This window comes from Polypterus senegalus, chromosome 8 (assembly GCF_016835505.1).
Source record: "Polypterus senegalus isolate Bchr_013 chromosome 8, ASM1683550v1, whole genome shotgun sequence".
Classification (NCBI taxonomy): Eukaryota; Metazoa; Chordata; class Cladistia; order Polypteriformes; family Polypteridae; genus Polypterus; species Polypterus senegalus.
Genome location: NC_053161.1, coordinates 73,327,389 through 73,340,151, shown reverse-complemented (window position 1 = coordinate 73,340,151; position 12,763 = coordinate 73,327,389). Strand labels below are relative to the sequence as shown.

Sequence of the window (12,763 nt, the reverse complement as noted above, 5' to 3'; positions counted from 1 at the left end):
GGGGGCTTAACGTACACTAAGGACAGATCAGCTGCTATTAAGCTGCGTGATCTGCGTGTCGCGCTGCACATCGATCATTTAAAAGCCTGTACAGCAGCTGTCCTTTTGTCTCACTTCCTTGTCTTGCAGGACATTTAAAGTGTTTTGGAGAAATTATTTGCATGTAGGGCGTGACGTGCAAGAAGTCTCGCGAAAGTTTTTTGTGTATATTATATGTATATTTATATATATATATATATATATATATATATATATATATATATATATGTATGTATATGTATATATATATATATGTATGTATATATATATGTATATATATATGAAGATTATCACTCCGCTAAGAACAGTAGCAGTTCAGTTGTGTGTTAGCAGTCGACAGATAAAGCCTATGTAATGGCACGTGCTTACAAATTGTAAAAATGCATAAACATTCAGTTGCTGACAAAATCGTGACTGGTGATCATGCAGGAGAAGTTGTATTCCTTCCACTTATGTTAAGTTAGATACTGGCAGTTCTTAAGCAAGTAGATTACCATTCTATATTCTATACCATGCTATAAATAAATCACAGGGCCACAGTTTTGACCGATAAAAAGCGAAGTGAGCTATCGTGGGGCTGGCAATAGGCCCACTTCCCTAGTATGTGTACGTGTGTGTGTGTATGTATATACAGTACGGCTTCACTCTATCGCGGATTTTATATGTAAGCATAACTAAATATATAACCTGGATTTTTTGCGGGTTCTGCGGACAATGGGTCTTTTTACTTCCTGTATATGCTTCTTCAGTTGGTTTGCCCAGTTGATTTCATACAAGGGACGCTATTGGCAGATGGCTGAGGAGCTAACTAATCAGAGCACGCAGTTAAGTTCCTGTGTGCTGAATGCAGTGTTAACCAGGAAGTCTCGTCTCGCTCATTCAGCATCAACGTGTTTCGCTGTGTAAAGAGTTAACTCTTGTGCTCTTTTGTGGTTATCTTTGTGCATAGTCAAGCCCTTCATTATGGCTTCAAAACGATCTGCTCCTGCTACTGCTTCAATGAGGCTATGATTCTTTTTATTTAAAAAGTAGGAAAGGAATATAAAATCTGCGGCCGCAGTGTCCTTTTAACCAGGGTGCAAAATGAGTTGTAAGTGGATGTAATAAGGCAGTAGTCTGGGTGGAATCTGCTTTAGGGATTTGGATTGAAGTCTGCCGGAAGAAGAACAATGGCGGTGATATACAGTTGCCTGAAGAGGCTCCTTTAGAAGAGCTGTAACGCTCTCCTTTGTTGTGCAGTAAAACTAAACTCATCGTTATTGGACAAGTCGTTGTGTTATTGTTGGTGAGTAACTATAATTAATTTTCTTCTTACAGTACTTAGTACATGTTTAGTGTCACTGTACACACATTTACTGTATACAATTTTTCTTGCATTGTACATATTTATTGCTGTTGGCCTGTCTATTGTAATGGCTGTAACATATGTGATATCGGAGACACTCGATATCTTTAAAATAATATTTAGGTTTCACTGTATATAAACAGTGTGCTTACATATGTAATTTCAATGAATCTTACCTAATATCTAAGAGAATACAAAGGGTTTATGCTGTATAACTGTGCAGGGAATATTTATAAACAGTGTGGGAGAGTTTATCAGGGCTTAAAATATATAAAAGTAATCATACAAACATATGGTTTCTACTTCGCGGATTTTCACCTATCGCGGGGGGGTCTGGAACGCAACCCCCGCGATTGAGGAGGGATTACTGTATACAGTGTATATATATATATATATATTGTCACGCACGAGTGCTTGGGGAACAGCTGATCGACCCGGTTTGCTTCGTAAAACATCCCGCAGGGGACAACGGCAGTGTACTAATCTTTCTTTCTTTACTGACTTAGAAAGGCCAAGACATCACAGCCGTAAAGAACGCCCAGATGGCTCTAGAAAACGCACACTTCCGGGTCTATTTCTCTGCTGACCCGTGATGACGTCATGCTCCCAGAATCCACCACAACTATCCCAGCATTCCTCGCGTTAATATCCGGTCCGCCACCATAAAATGTCCGTCCTCCCTCCCTTCAATGTCTTTTGAGTTTTTTGGGAAAAACAATTTCCCATTTACAGACTTTCATTTACAGTATACAGGGCTAAAAACCCCAAACCTTTATAATTGTCGTGTCTTTATTACTATATATATATATATATATAAACTGCTCAAAAAAATTAAAGGAACACTTTGAAAACACATCAGATCTCAATGGAAAAAAGAAATCCTCCTGGATATCTATACTGATATAGACTGGGTAATGTGTTAGGAACGAAAGGATGCCACATCGTTTGATGGAAATGAAAATGATCAAACTACAGAGCCCTGAATTCAAAGATGCCCCAAAAATCAGAGTGAAAAAATTATGTGGCAGGCTAGTCCATTTTGCCAAAATTTAATTGCAGCAACTCAAAATTGTACGCAGCACTTTGTATGGCCCCTGTGTTCTTGTATACATGCCTGAAAACATCGGTGCATGCTTCTAATGAGATGACCGATGGTGTTGTGGGGGATCTCCTCCCAGATCTGGACCAGGGCATCACTGAGCTGCTGGACAGTCTGAGGTGCAACCTGGTGGCATTGGATGGACCAAAACATAATGTCCCAGAGGTGTTCTATTGGAGTTAGGTCAGGAAAGTGTGGTGGCCAGTCAATGGTATCAATTCCTTCATCCTCCAGGAACTGCATGAGGCCAGGAATTGTCGTGCACCAGGAGCCACTGTACAGCATAGGGTCTGACAATGGGTCCAAGGATTTTATCCTGATACCTAATGGCAGCCAAGGTGCCTTTGTCAAGCCTGTAGCGGTCTGTGTGACCCTCCATGGATATGCCTCCCCAGACAATCATTAACCCATCACCAAACTGCTCATGCTGAATGATGTTACAGGCAGTATAATGTTCTCCATGGCTTCTCCAGACCCTTTCACTTCTGTCACGTGCTCAGGGTGAACCTGCTCTCATCTGTAAAAAGCACAGGGCACCAGTGGTGCATCTGCCAATTCTGGTATTCTATGGTGAATGCCAATCGAGCTGCATACTGCTGGGCAGTGAGCTCAGGGCCCATTAGAGGACATGGGGCCCTTGGGTCACCCTCATGAAGTCTTTCTGGTTGTTTGGTCAGAGACATTCACACCAGTGGCCTGCTGGAGGTCATTTTGTAGGGCTCTGGCAGTGCTCATCCTGTTCCTCCTTGCCCAAAGGAGCAGATACTGGTCCTGCTGATGGGTTATGGACCTTCTATGGCCCTCTCCAGCTCTCCTAGAGTAACTGCTTGTCTCCTAGAATCTCCTCCATGCCCTTGAGACTGTGCAGGGAGACACAGCAAACCTTCTGGCAATGACACGTATTGATGTGCCATCCTGGAGAAGTTGGACTACCTGTGCAACCTCTGTAGGGTCCAGGTATCGCCTCATGCTACCAGTAGTGACACTGATTGTAGCCAAATGCAAAACTAGTGAAGAAACAGTCAGAAAAGATGAGGAGGGAAAAATGTCAGTGGCCTCCACCTGTTAAACCATTCCTGCTTTGGGGGTCATCTCATTGTTGCCCCTCTAGTGCATCTGTTGTTAATTTCATTAACACCACAGCAGCTGAAACTGATTAACAACCCCCTCTGCTACTTAACTGACCAGATTAATATCCCATAAGTTTCATTGACTTTATGCTATACTCTGATTAAAAAGTGTTCCTTTAATTCTTTTGAGCAGTATATATATATATGACACCGGAAGCTTTTATTTTTATTTTCTTCACCCGTGGGGCACGTCTTCCCCATGTCCCACAGGCACAACACAGTCTCACAAGCACCAAAAACAAAGCACAAAACATTCTTCTGTTCACCACCACTCCTCCTCGTGGTAAACATTGTCCTCCTCCTCCCAGCTCAGGCTCTTGGAGTGGTTGCTGCTGGCTCCGTTTATAGCTCATCTGGAAGTGCTTCAGGTGCTTGACCACCTGCCTCTGATTGCACCTCTGGGTGTGGCTGAACTATGACCCAGGAACCTTTTTAGCACCCCCTGATGGCCACCCCGGATCTCAACAGGGCTGTGGAGAACTCCATCTCCTATGGAGCCCTGCGGGTATCTGAGGCACCACCATCACCCAGAGGGGCTACCACCAAATTGTCTAGGGGGAGGTACTGTGTAGCCCCTGCCTGCTCCCCTGGAACATATACAGAAGGGCCATCCCAGCCGGGCATGGGCCCCGGGCCATTTGCCACAATATATATATATATATTGTAAGCCACTAGAGGGCGCACCGCCACCCTAATCCAGACACAGACGGCAGGAAACAAGTTTGTCACACACCACACATTTATTTACAGTTTTCTCACCAGATCGACTCCAGCTGCCTAATGAGCTTCTTCTGACCACACTTCTGGGTGTGGTGGAAGCGTGACCAAATAAGGCCATGGAAAGGTCCATGTGCCCCCTGGTGCCCCCTCCAACAAAAACTGTCCCGGCAATCCTCTTTCCACAGGTCCTTCCACAGTTTGGCTGTTCTGGCCAGGCAAGGGCCCCGGCCATCTGCCACAGTATGTATGCATATACAGTGCCTATAAATGTATTCACCCCCTTTGGCATTTTCACATTTCTGCAACCATTTTATTTTGGCTATTTTAACATTGATTAACAAAAAAAGACTTTCTAATGTGGTCTAAATTAATTACAAATATAAAAACACAAACTAATTGCCCACTTTAATATGACACACCTAAGCCATCACTGGTGCAGTCAATAGGGTTTAGAAGTCACATGGTTAATTCAATGGAGATCACGTGTCTTGGTCTTCAGGTAAGGTACATTTATAACAACAAGGTTGTATGACAAAAACATGTGAAATCTTCCAAGATGGGGAATACGTTTTATAGGCACTATATATTGTGCTTGCGTTTGTACCATAATTAATAAAACTTTGAAATCATAGTAAGTGAAAATGCAATAAGGTTACTTTAAAATAATTGGAAAGAAAAGGAAAAGAAATATTCTGGGTTAACATTTAAAAGTTAATTCATTCATGCCTTTCTTTACTTATGTATTACAGCATCTAAAAGCAACCAGTGGAGAAGCGAGCACATATTCATTAATGGATACTTTTTATTATGTGAAAATGTTAACAAGCTTTATGAAAAGGCTTGTACTTGTTTTAATATTATTCATTATATGCCACAGCTTAGTTGCTATTACGTTTTATGATCTTTATAAAGCATACTTCTCTAGCAAGAGAGTTGTAATCCTCAGGGTTTTTTTTTCTAACATACTTCATAAGTAATAAGCACTCTTCATAGTGCACCCACTAATTGTATCCTCAACACTTTCAATCTGTTCCTCTTTAATGCAGTCATGTTATTAAACTGCCATGTTTTCTTTAAACCACTTAACTACTCATATTTTCTGTGTGCTTATTTCCCAGTAATGACATTCTGCCACTGAACATAAATCCCCACTGCCAACTGAAGAAACACAAGTAAACACACTGTAGTTATGAAGCACAGTAGCATGGTGTGAACTTTAGCAAAGTACTATATTGGGGTTTTAACATTTTCAGAAGGCATGTTGTTGATGTGAAAATGTGAACATTGCACAGCACTCTTCTGCACGTTATTCAATGTCTTAAGCCTGAAAGGTGAGGCCTCACCTGAGACTGCAGTGTTTCCATCGCAGGAGTCCAGTAGGGAGCCCATTGGATAACAAGTAGCATCAGAACTAGGAAAGTTATCCTCCGCTAAGATAATGTAGGCTCACTATGTGACCCCCCCATTTCTGACTTTCTGCAAGACTAAGTCGCCTTGAGTAAGCCACCTCACTTACTTTATGCTCAAATTGCCAAAAATACATGTACAGTATACAATTTAAGTGCAGACTTCAACCTGTAAAGCGCCTCTAAACATACACTATGAAAAGGTTTGCCAGTTGTTTACCTCAGTAGCAGAGCAGCAGCTATTGGCTGGAGGCCAGTAAAAATAATTAGGGTTGAATTTCGCAAGGAATTACCAGGAAACAGTGAGGTAACTTACAAGAATTCATATGCATACTATATATTTGAGGTTTTGATAAAATAATGCAGAAAAAACATGCAATAAAGATACTATCTAATAAAAAAAAACAATCTGCAAAAGTGTGAGTAGCTATTCTTGAGGTTGTATAGCAGAGGCCATGACCACGGGGTTACATGGACTCTTTCCCATGGACATTTAATTAGTGAACACATCTCAGGTACAAACTTACTCCCTGATAGTTTTCATGGGGGGACTCTGCACTTTCTAACAACAGTGGCTCATTTCCAAGTTTGTTTTCAACTTATGGACTGCTGTTGAATTGACCTTCTTTACAGTTAAAGAAACTCATAAACCACCGCTTTGGTTATTTTAGCGTCTTCTGTCATACATGGCAGCCCTCCTTATCTTTAAATGGTGAATACAGATCAAAAGATGCTTACAACACAGCCACAGTGATTGCTACATGAGGTTGTGATCCAAGCATTCCTGGTAAAAGATCTGCTTTCTTTTTTTCCTTACATAATCATTGTGCCAGCCTCTAAGTCAATAGACAATGGTGGGGTTCTCACAGTTCACCCCTTACACTGAAGTACAACCACAAACCTGTGACAAATGGCTCTGGCCGTAGTGCCACTGAAATATGCATATGACTGGCTATAAAGGAGTCTTTTCCTGCCCATATCATATTACGTTCCTCCTTTGTAAAGATCTGATTGCTTTGCTACATTATTTTATAAACAATGTGATACTTAGGATAGCCCCTTTTTTGAACCTTTCATTGTTTTATTAGTTCATTAAGAATACTATTGAAAGAAGGCATCCTTTTCTCTTATTGTGTCTGCTTTTGTCAGGTTATGATCCTCCTTCATCCAAATTTCTGCTGCCAACAGTATGTAGACCACATTAGCAGGTGACATAAACTGCAGATATGCGAGTCCACTTCAAACAGCATTCTCAGACCTGTTTAATTAAGGATTAAGGATTCTGTGTGGCAAAACCTGAGAGAACAGAACAAGAAGGAGCACTGAAGAGGACGCCCGTATATTGCAGCCCTGTATAATAACAGATTTTTAACCATATAGAGTATGCAAAGCTTTGAAGTTGTTAATATTCATAGGTTGGAGAGTTCATTTGTGTATCTTGCCTTCATGCATAAGAATATTACTCTTGTGACAAGAAGAGACATGACACATGACAAAGGTTTGGGGCAGCCACTCGTATAATCTGTATCCTGGCTGCAAAAAGTAAAAATTTGTATTGTAAGTCAAGTTTACAAGACAGGGTCCAAAACAGAACTGACTTCCATGGGAATGGAGTGAGGCTTTATAGGAAGTCTGGTGGAAGTGATGTCGTCTTTGGGGCCAGGACGGGAAGTGATGTCGTCCTCGGGGCCGGGACCTGAAGTGGCGTGTCCGGAGTCGAGGCAGTGGCTTCTGGTTGGATTTCCTGGGAAAGGTCTGCAGGGAACTTAGAAAGAGCATTAGTGCACCCCACCACCCTCTGGGCAGATGTATTACCATTGTTCTCCAAGCCCTTCATCTGCCTCCTATTCACACATGTGTGACACTCTTCAAATTGGTCTTTTAGCCTCCTCCAACATGCTACTTACAATTTGTCTTCACCCATGATGTCTTTTCACATACAGTATGCCAATCGGAACAATTCCTCAGCATCATTGCCATTCATTTAATTTCAGTTTTAAAGTCATGATCAATTTGTTATTACAATATATTGAAAATTCATTTTTATTAGTGCCCATGCACAGAAATCTAGCATAAGACTAGGTTTAAGAAAACGGGTGTGATCATTTTCACAACGTATTCTTAACAGAGTCTGTAGAATGTAACATCCCCTGACCATGAGGGGGAAACCGCCCTGGTTGTGTTGGGGGCCACGGTTAGAGGGCTTGGAAGCCCAACCCTGTAGGGGCCCATGGCCACCGCCAGGGGGGCGCCCCAATGCCTTGGGAGCCCTGGACCTCGGCACTTCCGAGGGGGAGAGGAGCAGGAACAGCCGGTTCCGGCTACACAGCTGGTGCTTCTGCCACATGGAGGTGTGTCGGCGGAGGCTCCTCAGGAAGCACCTGGAGCCCATCCGGGAGTGCATAAAAGGGGCCGCCTCCCTCCAGTCGACGGCAAGAGTCGGGTGGAAGAGGACAGAGCTTGGAGAGAGGAGTGGAGGCGGCCAGAAAGGCATTGGGTTGGCCAGGACTGAAAGGGGTGATTAGTGCTGCGGCACTGGGTTGTGCACTTTACCACTTGTAAAATAGTCGTGTAAGTAAACGTATGTGGTGAATCAACATGTCTACCTGTCTGTGTCTGCAAAGCTATAGATATACAAAAGGAAGAAAGCAAACTACAGAGAAAACAACAAACCCTCTGAGCCATCCTTAACAGGTCTGAAACTTTGTCCATCAGTTGACCAACTAGCACACCACAGTCCCATGTTGAGCATGCCCTTTACATCACAGCTTCTTTTCTGTTCTCCACTGAGCCTGCCACCAGTGCCTCCTACCAGCTGAATGTCTGTGTCATCCTTCTCCTGATTCTGAATTCCAACTACTCCAGTCTGTGAGATGGCTTTAATCCTCATCCTGGATTTGGGCTTACGGCTAATACTTTGGAAGTGATTCCATGCACGTTCCAGAGCTTTTGGTTGCCTTCAAAGAGCCAGGTCTCTAAGGCATCTGCCCTGCTTACTGTGACTGTGTGTCCTCTTTCAGCCGGGATGTGTTGAAACTCCTGGTATTTGCTCCCTGGGTTCACTCTCTGTCATAGTGCTGCCGTGTCCTCCAGGCAGTTGATCTCTTCTTTATAGTGTATGCATATGCTTAGCACACTTTCAAGGCTCATCAACCTTAGTGAATCCTGTTTCTACTTTCTTCCTGCCATTGTGGTTCTGTACCCCTGACTCTTGCCCTGTGCCAGCCTGGTAGTGCCCTTACCTCAGGAGCCATCTACCAGCCTGGCACCTTCCTCACACAGTGTAAAATGGGAATGGAGGTACTGTGTGAAAGAGCTGTTAGTAATGAGCTTTCTGTCTGTGCCTGTACCATTTTTGATCAGTAATTCTGTTTACTTTTATCTCTGCCTCAAAAATTAAAAAGCGTATGAACAGCTGATGGCTAACCATGATACATTTCAAATGGCAGCCTATGGTGATTTACATTCTTTTATCCAAAAACCAAATAAAGACTAACTTTAGTAGCCTGGGGCTTAGTGTACACTTCAGAGCGATGTACCCCATCTTTAGTATATCTTATCAACATGCATTTAATCCTCGCACAAAAAAAAGCATATATAATTAACTAAGATACTTATTTGTTCTCTCTGACATAAAATGCTACATGGACAAATATCGTAATATTAGGCAGGTTTTTAGCCACAGTATCTGATCACACTGACAAACATTTTTAAATTGACCTTGCTTCTGGAATTATTTTTTCTTTGTTAGGTGCACAATATAAGTACATACTGTTTATGATGAATTGATATACTTTAGCTTACTTTACATTATAATCAATTCAAAAACTTTTGCACAATAATGAATACACAAAAAGCACCTCATGAATAAAGATATTTGAAGTTTACTTTATTCAAGCTTTGCATAAAGAATTTTTTTAAATTAAACATATGCTGAAAAATTTGAAACAAATTCCAGATGCATATTGTGCCCACATTCAACAATATTTTATAACCATATGGTGAACAGTCTAGCAATGATTTGTGGATGTTGGAGTCAAAGAATTTCACATACATGAAAAAGGTAAAGAAAGCTGTTGATTTATGTCATCCAGATTTCCAAACAGTTTAAAAGGCAATTGAAATACTTCAGATGGCTTGAAAGCGAGTTGCTGTGCCAATAACTTGCAGCACTGTATCCATCTTGGGAGACATCGGTGACCATCTGCTCGTGAAGTGCTTTGCACTTTCAGGTATGAGCATTATGCAGTAAGCAGACTTGGACAGACTGCGTAATGTCAAAGCTTGGACCGGAGTTCAGTTTTGGGCTGCTGACATGGGAATTGTTCAGATACAAGCTGAAAACAAAACCAGTTCGGCTCTTACTTATTTCAGCAATATGGAGTGTTACTTCTGCAGGAGCTTCATTTGTTCCATTATGTTTAGTTAACTATTCCACACCTTCATTTCTGCCAAAAATGTCTTCAATTTTTAATTTTGTTGCAAATATTAAAAATAATTTTTGATAATTTCATATTTCTTTATTTGTGATGATTTTCATAAAACTTCTTAATGTGTACAGTTAAAAGCTTACAAGAAGCCTGTTTTGGAAATAAATTAAAACCTGATCATGCATAACCCATTCTTCTGAAAGTAATTTATTGTTACAAAAATGTATATTTTATGTTTAAAAGGTTATACTGTAGCAGCAAAGATGCTGGGTGTGATGATGTTTGCCTCCCGGCTCTTGTCTTGGAATAAAATTGCTGTGTGTGGCACTTGTACAATGGTTGTTCTCTTGGTACTCCAGTTAATTGATGACTATAAATTGGCTCAGTGTGGGCTTGACTGTGCCTTGTGAGGGACTGGCACCCTGCCCAGGGATGGTTCCTGTTTTGTGGTTGTTGCTGCTGGGGTAGGCTGCAAGCCCCCATGAACCTGAACTGTATTGTGTGATTCAAAGAAATGGCATTTTATCTGTATTACACCTTTACTATGCACAGTGAGTTATAACAGATTGAAAAAAGGGAACAAAAGAAACTGAGATCAAAAAACAAAGTCAAATTAGAATAAAAGACTGCACTGATGCTAGCATCAGAAACCAGACAATCAGATAAATAAATAAAACTTCAGTTGTTGGTCAAAACAGGAAAATAAAGGGGAACAAAATGCACAGTAAGGAAGACAATGAACAAATGAAAAATAGTTGACTCTAGTACATGGACCACAACGCTGAGTAAGAACATTAACATTTACAGTAGATAGTCAAGCAGGAGAAACTGAATTTAATAGGAAAAGCTATGTAAATACTGAAATCACATGGACTTTACCGAGTTAGTAATTCAGCCAGAACAGCTGAAGTCTTGCTGTGCTTTAAAGGAGGAACAATGAGCAGGATGGGCAACAAGTTTGTTGAAGGAAGCACACTTTTTGAAGGAAAGGACAGTGCCTCGGGCAGCAGTTTGAAGTTAAGGACAATCAGAGCTAGACCGGCCGCTGTGGCCTAACGTGTGAACGGCAGCAAAATGGATGGAGCCAAATAGCTGTCTTACTCATAGACAGAGGTTTGTTAGGTTTTTGGCATTGTTTCATTTCAGTATATTATAGTGTGATATTATATGGCTATATTATCTGGAAAAAGCCCGGTTTCATTTTTAACACCAAATACAATACCACAGCAATTTGTCATTCTGTTCCCTGACAATCAAATGAGACTATATATACTGGATAATTTGACTTCTCATCTGCATCACATGCAAGTCCATTATACAGGAGTTCCTTATAAAGACGATAAACGCTGGGCCTTTTAACATTTAGTGTTTTCATAACCATTTCCATTCTTTCAGAAGGTTTGATTAGAAAAAGAATTACTGAAGTTGAGGCACTTAAGGACTACACTGGAAAATTGTTTTTGAAACAAAGCGCAGGTCACAATTCTAAAGGACAATTGGAATGGCTTCCAAATTGACAGAAAAAGATAAGTTGGAATTTGGAAACTAAAGCAAGGCATTGCCAGAGAAACTATGTTTATTTTATTAGAAAAAGGTTTTTCCTTTATGAAAGAAAAGTTGACAACACAATAGAGCAACAGCTCAGTGTTAATTAAAATTGTTACCAAAACCCCATGACTACACACACCCATGGAATGAGGATGTGCCCCACTAGTGATGCATGAAAAATAGAAAATGGTAGAATAATGTCTTTTATACACATGACACGAAAATGGGAGAAATTAAACAATACAAAAAAATAAATAAGAAAGTAAACTGTTACATTTTTAACTAACTTGTGAAACATGAGTTGGGCTTCACAGTTTGCATTCCAAGTGGAGGGCAAGTTTCCCCCCTTTGAGCTCATAGGTGTTCCCTTAGCTAACTAGCTGTTGCAAGAAGCCTGGCCAGTTGTACTCTATGAGGTATTGAATGGCAGTCTTACCCCACATTTGTCCTGTCACCTTTTCCTCTTGCTTCTATTGATGTCTAGAATTATGTTGGAGGAATGTGAATGACTTTTCAATTTATTTTATACATAACATGTTCCTTTGATCTTTTCTAAGTAGGATTTGTCATTTATAATGATTTTTTTGAATGGCACTAAGCACAAGTTTCATTTATTCCATAGTTTCAACATTTGTCTAACATTTTTAGTATAATATAGTTGACTCTTAGAATGAATCCTACCATAAATCCTCTTTTCCATGCCATTTTTCAGCAAAAGACTTTATCAGTAGATTAATGGAAAAGGATCCTACTAGAAGATACACGTGTGAACAAGCTCTGCGGCATCCCTGGTAAGTGTAAAGCACATGTTTATGTACTCCATTTTAATGTGGCCTTAGGGTTTTTGCAATTTACCTTTGGAAAACTAACCTCAGACCAAAGTAGGTAAGATGAAAACTTTTTCATATTTAGTTTTTTTTTTTTCAAATACTGTATTCTAAAGAACATAGAACATATGTAGTGTGTTATGTTTCCATATAAGGTAAATTGACTCTTGAGTGAAATCCAGGCTAGCATGACATCTGTGTACATTTTTCATGTTATCC

General features: G+C 40.7%; 1 protein-coding gene across 1 annotated transcript in view; it reads left to right on the top strand.

Moving 5' to 3' along the window:
• Positions 1-12,763, top strand: part of camk1da (calcium/calmodulin-dependent protein kinase 1Da) — a 414,300-nt gene that overhangs the window by 383,559 nt on the left and 17,978 nt on the right. The window contains exon 8 of the mRNA XM_039761286.1: positions 12,430-12,508. Coding sequence (XP_039617220.1) covers positions 12,430-12,508 — 79 coding nt within the window. The remainder of the gene's footprint in view (positions 1-12,429; positions 12,509-12,763) is intronic.